Source organism: Schistocerca americana, chromosome 5 (assembly GCF_021461395.2).
Source record: "Schistocerca americana isolate TAMUIC-IGC-003095 chromosome 5, iqSchAmer2.1, whole genome shotgun sequence".
Lineage (NCBI taxonomy): Eukaryota > Metazoa > Arthropoda > Insecta > Orthoptera > Acrididae > Schistocerca > Schistocerca americana.
In genome coordinates this window covers 339,321,183-339,339,158 of record NC_060123.1, presented here as the reverse complement: position 1 = coordinate 339,339,158, position 17,976 = coordinate 339,321,183, and the positions used below count along the sequence as shown (strand labels likewise).

Sequence of the window (17,976 nt, the reverse complement as noted above, 5' to 3'; positions counted from 1 at the left end):
TTTAGTAAAACAGGCAAGTAGATCTCCAGTTTTGTCTCGGTGTTAGAACACAATAAGCGTTAAATTAAGGAGACACAGACGAGATTGCACGGTTCTTAAATGGATGAACATTGTCTGATCTCTTACGTTTTTGTTGAAATAGGCGAATCTCTAAAATAAAAAACGGTCTGCTGACGGAATAACTAATCCTATTTTTACTGGTAAGCCTTGTTAAATTGCACGCCTTCTGTAGATACTAGAGCTGATCTCTCGAAATAAACAATTCTGCTAGGATAATGCTGTGTTTGGACAAACCTTTTCGCAATGTGTTCATAAAAACTTTCAAAGTCTACTTCTATCGATATTTCTCTGCAACACAGGTACGTAACATTATTGTTACACTAATAGCAATTTTGATCGGAACAGTGTGAGAAAGAGGTGACAGAACTAAATAACTATGTGAAAAAATGCTACTCGAAAATGAATGCTGTGTCTATTATTTCCTATGCCCCTTTCAGTTGCTCTTTTCGTATTTAGTACTGTGCCAGAAAATGTAATTACTGGCTTCATTAAAACGAGTACAAAAGATGAAACTAGTTTCAAGAGCCTAACGAGGATTTGAGGCAAAGGATTGTGCTGTTATTGTCAGACTGATTATGTTGACGACATTTCTGGTGAACGTTCCACGTTTTCGTTTTCCCCCCATTCGGTAGACCTATTTTAATAGTACTACACCTATTTTAATAGTAGCCTCTGTAGATGTTCTCCGATTATTTCACTCAATATGTTTGACGAAAAGTAAGTCGTCTATTAAAGCTACTATTAAAATAGGTCTACTGAATAGGAGTAAAATGGAAATGTGTAGCGCTCACCAGAAGCGTCGTCGACATAAACAGTCTAAGAATAGCAGCACAAACCTTTGTCTCAAAGCCTCGTAAAGTTCCTGAAAGTAGTTTCATCTTTTATACTCGTATTAAAGAGGCCAGTAATTACGTTTATATATATACCCCAAAAGTGGATGCAGCAGTTGAACCTATCTGTATTTCGCACCTGATCATCCCAACCCAAGTCGAGTATTTACGTCGGTGTGGCTCTGAGTTCACGTGCACGATTTTAGCGCGTGGGGATCAGGGATCGAGTTTTGCGTCTAGCAGGATATACTTCTTTGTTGCATTAGACGACTATGTGTTAACATTCAGGGAAGGTTTATTATTTTATTTACTTGTCTCGCAATCTCCACAGGTTTACAGCAAAATACAGTAAAACCAACCCCTCGTATTGTGCCACAAGTAAATAAGCATAAGCTTCCGAATTGCGTCGTTATTACATACCTGTAAATAAAAAATGAGGAGACAAAAGGAAAGAAACTCAAAATAAGAACTGTTTTTACTTTGTTACAATGAGGACAATAATTCTGTAAGTTCGACGTTTACAACAGATCACATTTACCAAAGGTGTTCGAAATTTGCAGCGTTTGCTCGAGTACAAGTATGCATTGTTCAGTCATCCCTTCACGCCCAAGCTCAGCCGCTTCATGTGCGCCGAGGTACGCGGTCTTGTGATGTCACGTGTTCAACATTTCTCATCCTTTTTTGGGGTTTTTCCTGACATTTGTGACCCACTGTGTTTTATGTTAAATTAGTTGTCTCAGTGTCTACGTCACTACAGGGTTTTTTAAACGACAGAGTCTGTGGATCAAACTTGTGGGGATGATAGATGACGTCATGGAGATCAACTTTTATTAGTGACAAAATGTTTGTTGACGCTTCCTAATGGCGTGGTGTAGCACTCTGTGGCGTTCGTATGTAGTGTATGTCACTTATGATCCAGTCATCTGCTCCACGTGGAAAGGGTAGACGGAGCTTCTAAAATACCTTTCTCCGCTTGGAGACACTCATTCTTAATGTTTTCTTGTTGAAATTCACTGTCTCAATGTACTGAGGTAGATAGTACGCAACAGACCATCCTAGTATGGTGAAATCTCATCGTCCCAGGGCTGTAGAATTCAATAACAAGACGCCTGGCATCACTAGGAACTGTCAGCGAACATTTTCCTTCTAACAAAAATTCTTCCCCATGAAGTGATATATCACTCCTCCACGTTTCACGCAAAGATTTTGGAATACCTTGTATATAAAGACAGAAAATATTTGTATGAATACATGTAGGCCATTTACAGGTTTTCAGTAACAGTAACAATTTCTACTCCGGAATTCTTCTGTATTACAGGAATTGCTAAGGAGAAACATCTTTAATCTATATTTTAAAACACTTCTGTTATCTGTCATCTAATTTATCTAAATGGGTGAATTCTGAAAGGATTTTATAGCTGTAATTTCATCCCTTTCTCCTTTTTTATGCCAAAGCTATATTTATTAAAGAGTAATACAGATAATATTTCCTTCAGGTGTTGTATTTGTGAATATTTCTGTTACTCTCAAACTCAGATGGGTCGATGATAACAAATTTGATAAGTGAGTAAATGACAGTGAGGCTGTGAACCCCACACAAAATTCTAATTACCTTTTTTAGTGACGTTAATGCTTTTTGCCTAAATGAAATGTTACCCCACAATTTTATAGCATAAGACATCAGAGAATGAACATATACAAAATATGTTAACTGCTTCTATATCCGCAAACTTGGTAATTATTCTTATGAAAAACGTACCCGGACTAAAATGCTTTAGCAGGTGTGAGGTATGGTTCTTCCAGTTTGTTTTCATCAACATGCACACCTAACAACTTGGAACTTTCTGCTCTGTTTATTCTAGTTGGTGTACTAGGTTGACAGTAGGTGAGATAATTCTGATACTACAAAACTAGATGAGCAGTGATTTTGCAAAGTTTAGAGCTAGCTCATTTGTGCAAAACGAGTCGATGACTTTCACAAATTTATCATTTCCTAGTTTCTCTGTTAATACTTTTCAGCTCAGCTTCATGACAGTCATCAGCAAACAGGACTAATTCTGCCTCCTAATATCAAATAAAAGTGGCAGAGGATGTAATTTCTCCCCATGCAGATGTGTGCTCACGCACTGTATTACCTGAACAGCTTAGGGTAATGTTCTTCATTCTGTTTCTTAAATGAAAACAAAAATAGTCGTGCCGAACTACTTTTGCTATAAAAACTTAACTTCTCTAACAGAATATTTTGATTTATGCAATCAAACGCCTTCGGTAAGTCACAGAAGATTCCCACTGAAGAAATTTTATTATTTAAAGAGTTTATTACGTGCACAGAAAATGAATAAATAGCTGACTCCGTAGAGCGGCTCTTTTGAAATCCAAACTGTGATTGGCCAAGTATTCCATAAATACATAGGAGAACATTACCTTCTCATAATTTGTAGAAACTGACCTAAGAATGACACTGAGCGGCAGTACTCTGTCACTCATCTCAGAGAGGTCTAACAATGGCATATTTCAACCTATCTGAGTATATACCTTGGATGAATGATGCTTTACATAAGTGTCTATGAACAATACATATTATAGGACCACAACCTTTTAGTGTCTTATTGGAGATATTATCCACCCCATATTAAGACTCCATTTCTATCCTAAAGTGTGAGCACAAATTTCCTCATCTATTTTTAAAAACCAATTGTTAAAAGTAGCTGCTACACGCGAGTTGTCTTTCACAATGTTCCCATTCTGTTTAGGTAGTAGCTGAGAGGCAAATTAGACAGGATTGCAGCCTGTTCCCCAAGTTATTCGATTTGTACTTTGAACAAGCTGAATAGCAAGCCAAGCAAAAATTTGGAAAGCAGATCAAAGTTCAGGAGCATGAAATAAAAACTTTAAGGTTCGCCAATGATTAAGTAATTCTACCAAAAATAGCAAAGGACTCGAAAGAATCACTTGAGCAGAATGGATTGACTCTTGGAAAGTGGTTTGATGAGAAACGTCAACAAAAGTGAAACAAGGGTAATGGATTGTAGTGGAATTAAATCAGGTGATGCTGAGGGAATTAGATTAGGACAAGAAGTAGACAAGTTATCCTATTTGGACGGGGGTATAACAGACGATAACAGAGGATATAAAATACAGTCTGATAATAGCAAGCAATATTTTGAAAAATAGAAATATTTAAATGCCAGGGACTCTTTTCTGAAAGTAATTGTCTGGAGTGAAGCCTTACACAGAAGTGAAACATTTCTAGCAAACAGTAAAGACAAGAAGAGAATAGAAACTATTCAAATGAGGCGCTGGAAAAGAATTCTGAAGATTAAGTGGGTATATAAAATGAATAATGCAGAAGTACTTAATTGAGTGAAGGAGAAAAAACATTTTCGGTAGAACTTGAATAGAAGGAGGGATGCAATCCTGAATCGTCAAGAAATAGTTGATTTCTTTAGGGAGGGAAGTGTGGAGGTAGACCAAGGGGTACTGGGGGCAGTTGGAGATATGCCCCAATATGATTCCTTGATTGTTGTTACCGAAATACAGAACGAACTAGAAGACCAGAATGTCTGCCTGAATAGGAATAGATTGTAGATTATTATCAGCTCTGACGTCTGTCTTGGAGCCAAGAGAAAAGTATCGAAAACCTTGATCGGGAACAGAGAGATCTGGACAATTTCCAATTTATTTCTGGGACAAATATATCTGTGTGTGTGTGTTTTAAGCTGTATTTGAGTGGATGTTGTTGAGTTGTTGATGAGGAGACCTGCACAGAGTAGACTAGCAAGTAGAGCTACATCAGACAACGACAACAAAAACAACATGGGGAAGGAAGTTATAACGTCGTCTCTCTCTTCTGATGATGTACGCTCCAGAAATTTCAAGGATAAGCATTTTGTGATGCGCATAGCATCTTCAATTGACGTTAGCAAACATGTTTGTGTCACTCTCGCAGCTACTAAGCGAACTCGGGACGAAACAACGCTTTCTTTGGGTCGCTCCATTAATTCTACCTCATTTAGGTCGCGTAGGAGCAATACGTAAGAAGTAGATCAGTAGAGAGTTTTGTAAGCTACGTATTTCATAGTTGAACTACATTTCTTTAGTTTTCTTTCATACTTGCGGGCCTCGCATCGAGGGCTGCAGCAATAAGTGAGGGGTAGTCACGAAGTTTTATTAATCATATCCAAAATAGTTAAGCTAGGTAAATAATTTTTTGCTTGTATGCACCTACGATCTGTAGTCGTCATATATATTTAAATCCCAGCACCACATACCATATGACGCCACTAGAGAACCCAACTCGTCTCAGTTAGCAGTGAACTACGTATTTTGTTGTGGCTCCTCTAGTGGCCTGCTTGATCCTGTGGATGGGAGATTTTAGTATGTATTACGACTGCAGACATTTAGCTGCAAAGAAACAAAAATTATTTATCTAACTTAATTATTTTCGAAGTGATAAAAAGCTTTATGGCTATCCCTCTTTTATCGCTGCATATGTCGAGGCGAGTCCCGAAAGTATGGAAGAATATTGCAGACATATGCCTGAAATTAAAAAAAGTTAATTACGTAGCTTTGTTATTTGTTTCGATGTGGTGACTGGAACATTTTGACTGGGCCTCGTTCGTTCCGAGGACACACAGAGCTGCATGGAATGAGCGGGCGCCTAGTCAGTATGTAGACTTGCGTGTTGTGTTGCAGGGGGCCCCGGCTCTGGCAAGGGCACGCAGTGCGACCGCATCGTGCAGAAGTACGGCTTCACCCACCTCTCGACGGGGGACCTCCTGCGCGACGAAGTCAAGTCCGGCTCCAAGCGCGGACGACAGCTCACCGCCATCATGGAGCGCGGAGAGCTCGTGCCCCTGGTGAGTCCCACACCTCAACTCTCGTCAGCGTTTGTGGAAAAGAGAGACTCAGCTAAATAACATCCGTAGTCAAAATTGAGGATCTGTTAGATGATGCCCAGTTTGGGTTTGGGAAGGGTAAAGGCACCAGAGAGGCAGTTCTGACGTTGTGGTTGATAGTGAAAACTAAACTTAAGGAAAATGAAGACACGTTCATAGGATCCGTCGGCCTAGAAAAAGTGTTTGAAAATGTAAAACGTTTCAGATGTTCTAAATTCATAGGCATATAGGTCTAAACCTATATACAACATGTACAAGAACCTAGAGGGAACAATAAGTTGGAAGACCAAGACTGAAGTGTCCGGATTAGAAAGGGTGTAAGATTGTAACGTAATCCTTTTCCATTACTGTTCAATGAACATCGAAGGAGCAGCAACGGAAACTGAAGAAAGGTTCAAGAGAGAGATTAAAATTTAGAATCAAAGGATATCAGTCATAAGATTCGCTGATGACACAGCAATACGCAGTGAAAATGAAAAAGAACTGTAGGACCTACTGAATGTAATAAACAGTCTAATGAGTACAGAATATGTATTGAAACTAAATCGAAGAAATACGAAAGTAATGACGAGTAACAGAAATGAGTTTAGCTGTTGTAAAATAGCAACAAAATTGGAAAGCACGAAGTCACGAAGTGAAGGTATTCTACCGTCTTTGAGGCAACATAATCTATGACGGACGAGGCAAGGAAAACGTACAAAGAAGACTAGCACAGGAAAAGAGAGCATTCCTGGCCAAAAGAAGTCTATTAGTAATAAAAATTTACCTCAATTTGAGGAAAAAAATTCCGTAATGTACGACTTGAGCGCAGCATTGTATGGAAGTGAATCATGAATTGCGAGAAAACCGGGAAAGAAGAGAATCGAAACATTTTTGATGTAGTGATATAGAAGGATGTTGAATATTGCGAGGACTGATAAGGTATGAAATCTGAAGATTTTCCACAGAATCGGCAAGAAAAGAAATATGTGGAAAACACTGACAACAAGAAGGGCCGTGTTTACAGGACACGTGTTACAACACGAGAGTACGAGTATAACTTTATTGGTACTAGAGGACGCTGTAGAGGGTAAAAAGTGTAGGGAAAGACAGAGATTGGAATATACCCAACAAATAATTGAGGACATTGCGTTAAGTGCTAATCTGAGATGCAGAGGTTGGCACAGGAGAAGTAGTTGCGGCGGGCCTTGGCGATCCAATTAGAGGACCGAAAAAAAAGTCAGCTGAATGTGATCCTCCGTGGTTTGCAGCTACCAGTCTCGTCCAGTCTCGTCATTTTAGGCTGTAAAGCTCCAAAAACACCTGTAATGGCAGTTAGAACCTATGGTTGGAAGACAAACCACTTCACATGTCGATTATGCGGCTTAAACTTTTGGCAATTAGCCTACACAGTCCATAAAAGATACAGTGAAACCTCATCATGTTTCTAACCACCAAACACCCGTTACAGTGCGGCATTTATTACTACCATTGTGTAATGAAACACTTAGGTCGCCATCGCAAAAGAAATGTATTCCAGAGACAAATGAAACTGCAAACATGAAACGTGACCTTCATAAATCCATCGCGCTGCAACACTAAACAAACTTGTAATTGTTGATCTAGTAACTCTACGCGATAGCCATAGTGTTATTGATAAACCCACTACAAAAAAAATTGTAGTGAAACTTCTTGACAGAATAAAACTATGTGCCGAACCCAGTTTCAAACCTGGAACTGTGTCTTTCGCCGATAGGGCAATTATTAAATAAGCATGACTTAATAAAATTGCAGTTCTGTCAGTATATAAGGTGTTCGTTTTAACTTAGACAACTAAATATTTCGAAAACGACAGATAAAAACAAGAAAAAATAATGGACGTGAAAAGTTAACGCTGGTAAAAGGGGCCATATGTCTGTGTTACAACTTGACACTCCCTAACAATCCCTCCTGCGTGGGCGGGATCAACTTTGTATTTTCAGAAGGGGAGCCCCCATTTTTATTTCATATTCGGATTCCACGCAAAATAGTGTTTTCCATTCGCAGTAGATGACGCTGTAATCGACAAATATCAAGAGTGCCTGTTTTTTCAATTAAGAACCGACACATATGATCCTACATTTCGTTTACGACGTAAATGTAAACTTTTGTGTTCTAACGACTGATATTCATATTCAAATCTTTTTTCAGTGCTGCAAACTTGTTTGTACAGTACAATACGGTTAGCTGTCTCAATGTCTGATTAGAAACTACGTTTAGCACGATACAGGAACAGTGACACGGATGTAATAGTTTTCTGTTCCAATCGGAATGCTTGGCTTAGGTAAGTTTCCTTGCCTCCCATCATTGGGGTGCTTGATTTCGGTGAGCATCCATGGCAGGTGTGTCTGTAACTATCACTTCATGGGCATTTTTATCTTTTTACAATCGTTGTGGTCTGTATTCCGCCTGTAGCCGCTTAGTGTCCAGCATGAGAGTAACGGCGGTTGGATGGAAACTCATCCCCAAATCTGTCACCCTTATGGTAGGGTTGAAAATACAAAATCAACCTCACCCACGCTGAGGGGTGGTTAGGAGTGGCTAGCTGTAGCACAGATAGATGTTCCCTTATTTATTTATATTATTATTTTTTACTTTATGGCCGTTATTGGACCACTTTAGTCAGTTATACAAGGGTCGTTGTTATTCATTAATGTAATTCAGTCCAACAATATTCAATAAGACATTAAATACTAGAGTGGTTATACAACGATTATTATAATTCATTATTATATGAGGTATGTTTTGCTCTTCTGTTTGCCCAATACTTTTTCATTTTTTCAGATATTTTCTTTCTTTTTTCGTCTGAGATCACTCTTCTTAGAGTCTTTTTGTTTATTTTCGTTTATAGTCTGTGCCTTGCATTACTCTGATTTTTTTTTGGACATCTACCGATATTTGGAGTTCTTTTGTATCTCCCTTAATTTCTGATATCCATTTAATGTTGCTCTTACTATTCCGCAATTTTTCTATTATTCTCTTACTAATTCTGTTTTCTGGTGTTGTCATTAGATGTTCAAAGAATGAGATATATTTCTTCCTGATCGTACTCATTACCGGTTCTATTTTCTAGTACTGTTTAATTTGAAGCTATTCTCCGGTACCAATTTACTTGATATTGTTTATTTATACATGTCCTAATTATTCTTCTTTCCGTCTATAGTATTTTGTCAATTTCCTCTGTTTTAGTTGTTTCGAAGATGGTTTCAGCTGTTTATGTTATTTCTGGTTGTGTAACTGTTTTACACTGAAGCGCCGAAGAAACGGGATAAGGGATAAGTATTCACAAACAGAAACACATAAACACGCAGAATACGACGCTGCGGTGGGCAATGCCTATATAAGACAACAGGTGTCTGGCGCAGTTCTTAGATCGCTACAATGCCAGGTTATCAAGACTTAAGTGGGTCTGAACGTGGTGTTATAGCTGGCGCACGAGCGATGGGACACATCATCTCCGAGGTAGCGATGAACTAGAGACCATTTCACGAGTGAATATCAGGAATCTTGTAAAACATCAGATCTCCGACATCGCTGCGGCCGGGAAAAGATCATGCAAGAACTGGACCAATGACGACTGAAGAGAATCGTTCATCGTGACAGAAGTGCAACCCTTACGCAAGTTGCCGCAGATTTCAATGCTGGGCCACAAGTATCAGGGTGCGAACCATTCAACGAAACGTAATTGATACGGGCTTTCGAAGCCGAAGGCCCACTCGTGTACCCTTGATGACTGCACGACACAAAGCTTAACGCCTCACCTTGGCCCATCAACACCGGCATTGGACTGTTCATGAATGGAAGCATTTCGATTCGTCGGACGTGTCTCGTTTCACATTGTGTCGAGCTGATGGACGTGTTCAGGTATGGAGACAACTTCATGAATCCATGGATCCTGCATGTCTGCAGGGAGACTGTTCAAGCTGGTGGATGCTCTGTAATGTCGTGGAGAGTTTCAGGTGGAGTGATATGGGACCCCTGATACGTTTAGATACGACTCTGACGATGACAAGTACGTAAGCATCCTGTCTGGTCAGCTCCATCCATTCATGTCCATTGTGCACTCCGACTGACTAGGACAATTTCAGCAGGACAATGCGACACCCAACAAGTCCAGAATTGCTACATAGTGGATGATGAGACAGAGAAAAAGGTTTACACGAATAACAGACAGATGGTCAACGACTTGCCTGACACGGTGGCGACAGAAAGAATATCCGGCCACAAAGTTAAAATAAAAATAAATTTGCCAAATCTTGAAAGACAGTGGACTCTGTACGATGGAATAAACTCTAGGAAAGAGAGTGGCATTCGTCTTCGTGGATTGTTAGTCCCCCCAGATATGCAGGAGCACTTACGAGAAGTCTGAAGTCTGGCGTGTGGGAAAGAGGTACTGGCGGAAGTAATGTATAGCTCGCAAATTAGACGGGCCAGTCGGGCCTGATCCTGTCATCCTCTGCCAATGGCGTCATCGGATTCGATATGGTGAAGCATGCCGTCAGCACACCGCTCTCCCAGTCGCTGTCGGCTTTCGTGACCTTGGAACAGTAGTGATCTACCCTGATGATCAAAATTAAAGCAACAAACGGATATTTTGCAAGGTTGCGTTTATTTTGCCACAGAACAGTATAAACAGGCGATAGTAAAGTAGAAACAATGTAAAGAATACAGAACGTAAACAACTCCAACATGCTTGTGTTCTGGAGATTATTTGAACGATTCTGCTATTGAGATGATACGGAACGAGTCAGTTAACAAGACATACACAGGGTGATTCAGCTGTCCTTACTTATGGATTTTATGCAACCCACAACGACTTCAAATACCATGAGTAAGGCTTTCATATTCTCTGTCTCATATGCGCAAATTTTTAGTCCTACCGAAAGGACATTTTTGAAGTAAATTTGATGTTAAATTTTGTACCGGTATACGTTTCCACTATAGGTCCTAGTTTTATTCAAGAATAACGTACAAAAGTGACCTTCAAACGCTCCCATCAAAAACGGATTCCAGTACAAAATTTAGCGACATTAGATTTCTACAAAGAGGTCCTGTTCATTTTTTTAATGTAGAATTACTAGTTTGAGTGCAATGGGTGAGAGAATATGAAATCTCGTGTATGGTACTGATGGTGTCTTGGACTGCATAAAATCCATTGCAGGGGCAGGTGAATCATTTTGTATACATGACTAGTGTTAACATTAATGAACATAATATTCCTTAGTCCTACTCATCTACTACGCTTAATAAATAGATTCTTTTACACGCTACCACTTTTTAAATAAAAATCGGTCACTGAATAGGAGCCTTCTAGGTTAGATTTTTAGATTTTCTTTGGTACCTGTCAGACATTTTATGTTATTGGGCAAATGATCAAAAATTTTTTGTTGCTACGGTCTGTCAAGTATTTTATGTTATTGGGAAAGTTACAGAATTTTTTGTTGCTGCTTATTAACGCCCTTCTGAGCCACTAACAGTTTTAATAATGGGTGATAAATGTATTTTTTTCCTCCCGTGTCGTAGGTATGAACCTGTGACTTACCATCAGGATCTGTAGCCGAAATAAGTGGCTCCTTCTCTCCGAAGTGACACTGGAGAGTGGAACATCCGTGTCCCAGTGTTTGACGACAAAGAATAACCACATGCTCCGAGTTCCTGCACTTACACAGCCTAATGTGCAAAATTTCAAACAATGGTTTGGCACGTCAGAGACCAACACATTTTAGGGCCTTCGGCGGGCATAATAAGGCCGTCTGCTCTGCAAGCATTTAGAATTGCACCTCTCCGCCATCAACATTGCGCGTCACTGAAATATCCAAATCTTTTAGGTCTGCGACAAAATGTCTCGCCAGGTCACACAAGGCCAATTAAAACAGTTTTCACTGTTCTTCTTATTATTTCCATAAATGTCTTATGGATGCATGAACTTGTCATGTTGTTAATCGTTCCAAAACTTCGATCACTGTTTCAGGTAGTATTCTTCAGGGCGGCAATGTATACTATCCGTCTAGCAGACCTGCTGCTCCATATATATTAGTGCTTCTCCCTCCCCTTGTTATATCATAACAAGGATGCTATGGCGCTACGTGACGGTAATTTTTTTTTTTTTTTTTTTTTTACAGGAAGTGGTGCTAGACCTTCTGAAAGAAGCGATGCTTCAGAAGGTGGGCACCTCAAAGGGATTCCTGATCGACGGCTACCCCCGTGAGCTGTCGCAGGGCAAGACGTTTGAGGAACAGGTGAGTAACATCACGCTACTAATTCGTAGTTAACGCACAATGAGCGTCCCTTCCAGTAAGACATTTCCAAAACCACTATGACAACCCTTAGAAGGAAGTAATCTTTGAGGACCTCCTAGAGATTACATAAGATTATCTAATTATATGTGGTCTGAGGCTTTTCCGGCGTATATGCTTTATAAATTCGCGTCACAGACAACCTCGTCAAGCAGGGACACTGGTTAAAACTCAGTAAGGCCTGGTAATCAATACTAAGCTCTATCAAGGAGCAACGGTGCAAGCGGACACGAGATCATTATGGCACGGCCGCCGAACAGATACTGCGCTCCTCTCCCACCATCGCCACCTACCTCAACACTGCTTCCCCCACCAACGGACACGCCGCGCGCCGTAAGCGCACAGAATCACACCACGACCCTCGAGGGATAAATACTAACGGCAGACAGTGGACGGCCATTGCATCAGCGTCACCTGACAATGGCCGAACGGCTATTCGCCGGAATATCGTGAGCATCTGACGATTGTATCCGGCTGGACACCCGAGAAACCTTCAAACATTATTTAATTATATTAAAGCATTTTGGTGTTGACTGTGTTCGTGTTTTTTACCATTTACGGTAGCTTCAGTGACTTCAGATTTTTTTTTTATTTTGCTGTTTGACTCTACACTAAGAATGTTAACCAGTTGTATGATAACCGATGATGACTGATCGATACTAGTAATCAATACAGATTTATTTCATCAGAAGTTGTTGGAGGTTCTTAAATATTATTTTCTTCAAATATTTACCACCTGGACAAAACACAGGATGTATGAAAAACAATCATACGATTTGCCACGTCTGTATTTCTGAAACTAAGAAACATATACAATGAATTTTGTTTTTTGGTGAATGGGAAACTCAAAACACCTTTTCATAGATGTTCACCTTGAGGTGCATGGCATATGTCAGTGCGGTATTCAAATTTTTCCCACATTACAGCGGGCATGTCTTGAGTTACAGCTTCCACAGCTGTTGTTATGCGACGTTTCAGTTTATTCATTGAGGCACATAAACAGAGGCTTTTATAAACTTCCACAAGAAATAATCACATACAGTCAGATCCGGTGGCCTTGGAAACCAGTAAAGTAAGGCTGAATCATTTGGTCCAGTGCGACCGATACATCGTTCAGTAATCCTTTTATTTAAAAATTGCCGCGCTTCCAGATGCCACTGAGGCGGTGCCCCATCCTGTTGGTAAATGAAGTCGTTCGAATCAATCTCCAATTGTGGGAAAAGAAAGTTCTGAAGCATATAGAGATATGTCTCCCTGTAACAGTGTTCTCGGCAAAGAAAAATGGACCATACACCTATTCCTGTGAAACTGCACAAAACACATTATATTTTGGAGAGTCCCTCTCATGTTGTACAACTTCATCGGGTTGTTCCATATCCCATAGTCTCATGTTATGACGGTTCAACTTTCCATTTAAACGGAATGTTGCCTTGACGCTAAACACTAAGCATGGAAGAAACTGTCATCCTCCATCTTGCCAATAACGAAATTACAGGACTCCACACGTTGCTGTTCGTTACCGTCACGAAGAGCTTGCGATAGCTGGTTTTGTACGGTTTCATGTGTAAACGTCGACGCAACACATGGCAGACGTACATTGGGGGCTAGTTGAGCTGTCGAGCTACATGGCGAACGGATTTCTGCGTATTCCTTGTGAAACTATGGCGCATGCGGTCGACGTCTGCGTCAGACACACGAGGACGGTCCGGCGATTTGCTTTTACACAGATAATCTGTTTCTCGGAATTGTTCATGCCAACGTCTAGTGCTCTCTTCTGTAAGAAGCTCCATACCATACCTAGTCCGAAAGTCACGCTGAACAGTTATTACTGACCCGCATTGCGCAAAACGTAGAACACAAAACGGTTTCTGTTGTCCCGACACCATTTTTACTAGAACTGAAGTGGCAACCATGTAAAACTCAAGAGTTTACTCTTTCTAACAGTACGTTATTCACGCACATATCTCAAATAACATAATAGTTATGATTTTTAAATCGGATGATTCTTTTTGATACACACTGTATATTACTAACTTACACATTGCCGCATTTACCAATTATACTTAGTGTCAAATATAAAATTGTGGCAGGAAAAGACCCCCCTGCCACGGAACGTAGAAGCTGTCGTGAGCTGGCTTGCTTGAATGCAGCTACTACACAGCATTATCGCAGGGCTAAAAATGTTTAGATAGATTACAGCAATAGTAATGGCAACACAGATTATCAACGGTTTATTATAATTTGTTTAATGAAATTATACATTACGTAACTTAAGTATGAAGGAGATGTGTGACAATGTAGTTAACTGTTCACGTGCAATGATATCTCTGAACACTGATCTAGTCCTGAATCCAGTGAACGATGAGTAATAGAGCCTCCAGCTGGATTCTTATTGGTGGCGACAAGATAGTTCTGAAACTGCCGAGATAACTGTTGAATGGAGCCAGGCATCTGCTTATATCCATTTAGGGCGGTTGAATATTTACTTGGGAAATATTTGTTTTATGTGCGCCCTCTGTGACGTCTGACCGTAATTATGTTGCGTCTCTCAAGAGGCTGACCATATTCGTGGCGCCCTCTCTGTATGGCTGTGTTTCGTCCCTTCTGAGGGACGCAGTATGCATAGAAATGTTAATGTTATGACTGAGTGTAAATGTGGGAATTCAACACGTTGTCTTTAGAGAAAAGAAGGCACATCGAATACTTCAGTTAGTGAAGATACTAGACTCGCTTTCAGGTCAATGAAAGCACTCTGAATGTAAATAATATGCAGGGATACCCTTTCATATTTTCGATAATAATTTCCACGGTTTTTAAAAGTTTATTTTCGATAGGCACTGGGAAAAATTTTCCGTCAGGATCCGTCGGACATATCATTGAAGATTTATACATTAAAAAATTTATCGTGTATTTCAGCCTCAGATAACATAAATGGCATTGTTACTGATTTCGACTTGTTTATGAGTCATCAGCAGATGATTTGAATGTGTTCTATAGTAACTCATCAAAGTATAACTAATGATTTCTTGCTAATAAGTGCAAGGCGATAATGATGCCATTTATTTGACCTGAAGCTGAAATACAGTGGATGACAAAAATCGTGGAGCACGCAGAAGAGGAGGTGGAAACGAGATGAAACTTCACGGGTGTAGGGTGATATTATTTCAGTGACTACAGCATCGAGTAAAATTTACAAAGAACGTCGCAGGGTGGCTCAGCTTAAAAGTGTGACGTTTCACCTTCTTTGGCCAGGATGCATGCACCGATTGGTTTTTATCCTCTCCTGAGGCAAGCTGCCGCAAAACTGTTGTACTGGGCCTTGATATCCTAGAGACTGGCACTGGGACGGAGTTGACGTTGGAGCTGGTGGCTGCTACTGGTGTTCAACCAATGGTGCAGAATGACGCAGAAAGTTGCCGTGACTCCATTACTTGTTCTCGGGTGGCAGGGCAGATGCAAAGGGGTTACTATGTGCTCGGTACACAATATGGCGATCCTCCCTTGTGTTGGTCAAAGGTGGTCGACCGCAACCTTGCCCTCACGTTCCCCTGTTGTCCAGCATCGGGACAATGTCCCAGTCTAATGCCACACAGATTTCAATATTGCACGATTCGACCAGCCGTCAAAATGGAGGCCCACAATGACGCCCCTCTCAAACTCTTTACTGTGCTGATAACCTTATCTCACACGCTTACGTGGCATCTTGGCGTTCTTCAGTTATCACCCCAAGCCTAACGCTGCTGACGCCCTTTATATCCCCTATAAGGCCTGGTAACAACATCAAACGTGGACAACAATAATGCAGTGTGGCAGCCATTCTATCTGCCTCAGAGAATTGGAACTCTAATCAGCACCATATCCACTGATGGTGGGTGTGTTGTACGAAGTTTCATTATCCGCCAGTGTCTTTTGGGTTGCTTCACTGTGTTTGTGAGGCAGGTCGTACGGTAAAAAAATCCTTGTAATGTCTAGTCTGTGTAAATTTACGTGTTACACTGATAACTATGTTTAATGATCAAGTAAGAGCACAGGAAGGAGCGGAGTGCGAGGGGTGTCGGCCACACTGCAATACGATTCTTATGAAAACAGGAATACTTTTCATACTAAGTATCCACTGAACTCAACTGTACACTGCAGGTCCCCGATGTCTATGTCCTATTCGTACATAGTACCCCTCCTCTGAACTACCCACGTCTGTGTAAATATAACGTAACATTTACAATACAAATGTGTTCATTTCTTAAACCTTTAGGTCTATATCCTGTTTGTGGCCATGAAAGCAGAATGTGTTAAAATGGTTCGAAACTGTGTTTCATCCGTACATGGCCAACCGTTGCATGGCACAGGATACACAAATTTCGAGTAACCACGTTTTACACTTACGTGCCACATATGATTGGCCTCGCGATAACCGTGTAAGGGTGCCGAGTTTACGGACGCCACATACGTGTGAAACGACCTAGGGCGTATGTGTGTTCCACCTGCACTACTTAAGTTAGCTTGTCCATACTCAGCTGTGCGAGCGAAGCGCTCTCACTGGGGCACGGTTGCCTTCGCCCGCCCCCCCCCCCCCCCCTCGTGCAGTGTGGATGCCCAAGCGGCCAGCCACATCGCACAGCTCTGCTACCCGCTACCCGCACTACGTGCCCCCACAGCTGCTCAGCGTTGAGGTCGCGGCTAACGGTGCTCGCGAACAACCATGCTGACAGCTCTCGTGCCCACCACTGGTTTACATGATCGACTAGAAGTGATATTGCGAAATCGATTTACGTAAACATGATTTAGAAAACCCATGTTAACTTATATAAGAAAATGTAAAAACATGTCCGTAAGAACAGACACCACATATAGAATAATTAAGCCAAAGACGACCAATGATCTCTTCAGTGCGGATGCACACACAATGCTAGAACTCTTACAGGAATCAGTGAAATGCCGCAAGTAATGACGATGATGGGCAAGGGGCACTACATCAGTAGTGTGTGGATAAGCTGAGAATTTGGGTCTGACGGGAGGCGTACCAGGATAATACGTGGATTTGCGATTGCCATTGTGTCCGGATGGCGCAGTGGCCACAGTAGTTTCCTAGTAAGCAGAAGGCCCGGCTTCGAATACCGATCCGGTACAAATTTTCAAATTTCCTCATTGACTTATATCAATGCCCACTAGTAGACAGTATCTGTAATTCATTGTGTCTCCTAATCTGTTTTCCCCAAACCATGCTGCTCTAACCCGGCACAGTGTTCATAGTTACGTATCTGTTTATGTTCACATGTATGTTTCTAAAGGAATAATCTCAGAATCCATTCGTTTACAATTTTTCTTCTTGCTTTCTTCAATAACTATTGACTTGAGTTTGTATCAAGTTGTATTTGCTTTCTGCACATAGATGTCACCCTGACAACTGATTTTTCTAAAAGGACGTGTAATTTTAAAATTTCGTATAGATTTATTCATGCCGCTTACAGACTTGGCTTTTGTGTCATTTTTTCGCATAGTAAATCAAGTTTTCTAGCTTGTAGTTGATTGGGTTGAATGCGACTTCCATTGTTTATGTGTCAGAATCTCATTTGAAGTCGATTTATCACGAAAATCGCTGCAACGTGTCAAAAATAAGTTGTTAGATTGCGGCATAGACGCTTGCTCTGAGATCTGCTAGAGAAACCGGCAGGGAGGGTACAAACATGGTATCCCTGATGAATGCTCACAGGAAACAAATCAAAGAGGTGTCAGGTCTTGCCGACGCGGGGTCATGGAATCGGCGCAACTCGCTCAATCCATTTACATGGAAAGCGATGGTGAGGAATTCCCGAACGTCGACGAAGTAGTGAGTCAGTATACCAACTTGCATGATATTTACGATACGTCCTTTGT

At 40.8% G+C, this 17,976-nt stretch overlaps 1 protein-coding gene across 2 annotated transcripts in view; it reads left to right on the top strand.

Moving 5' to 3' along the window:
- LOC124615920 (adenylate kinase isoenzyme 1) overlaps positions 1–17,976 on the top strand; it is a 111,175-nt gene that overhangs the window by 80,545 nt on the left and 12,654 nt on the right. For both annotated transcript variants that reach the window (XM_047144101.1, XM_047144103.1), the window contains 2 exons: positions 5,586–5,749; positions 11,929–12,045. In XM_047144101.1, coding sequence (XP_047000057.1) covers positions 5,586–5,749; positions 11,929–12,045 — 281 coding nt within the window. The remainder of the gene's footprint in view (positions 1–5,585; positions 5,750–11,928; positions 12,046–17,976) is intronic.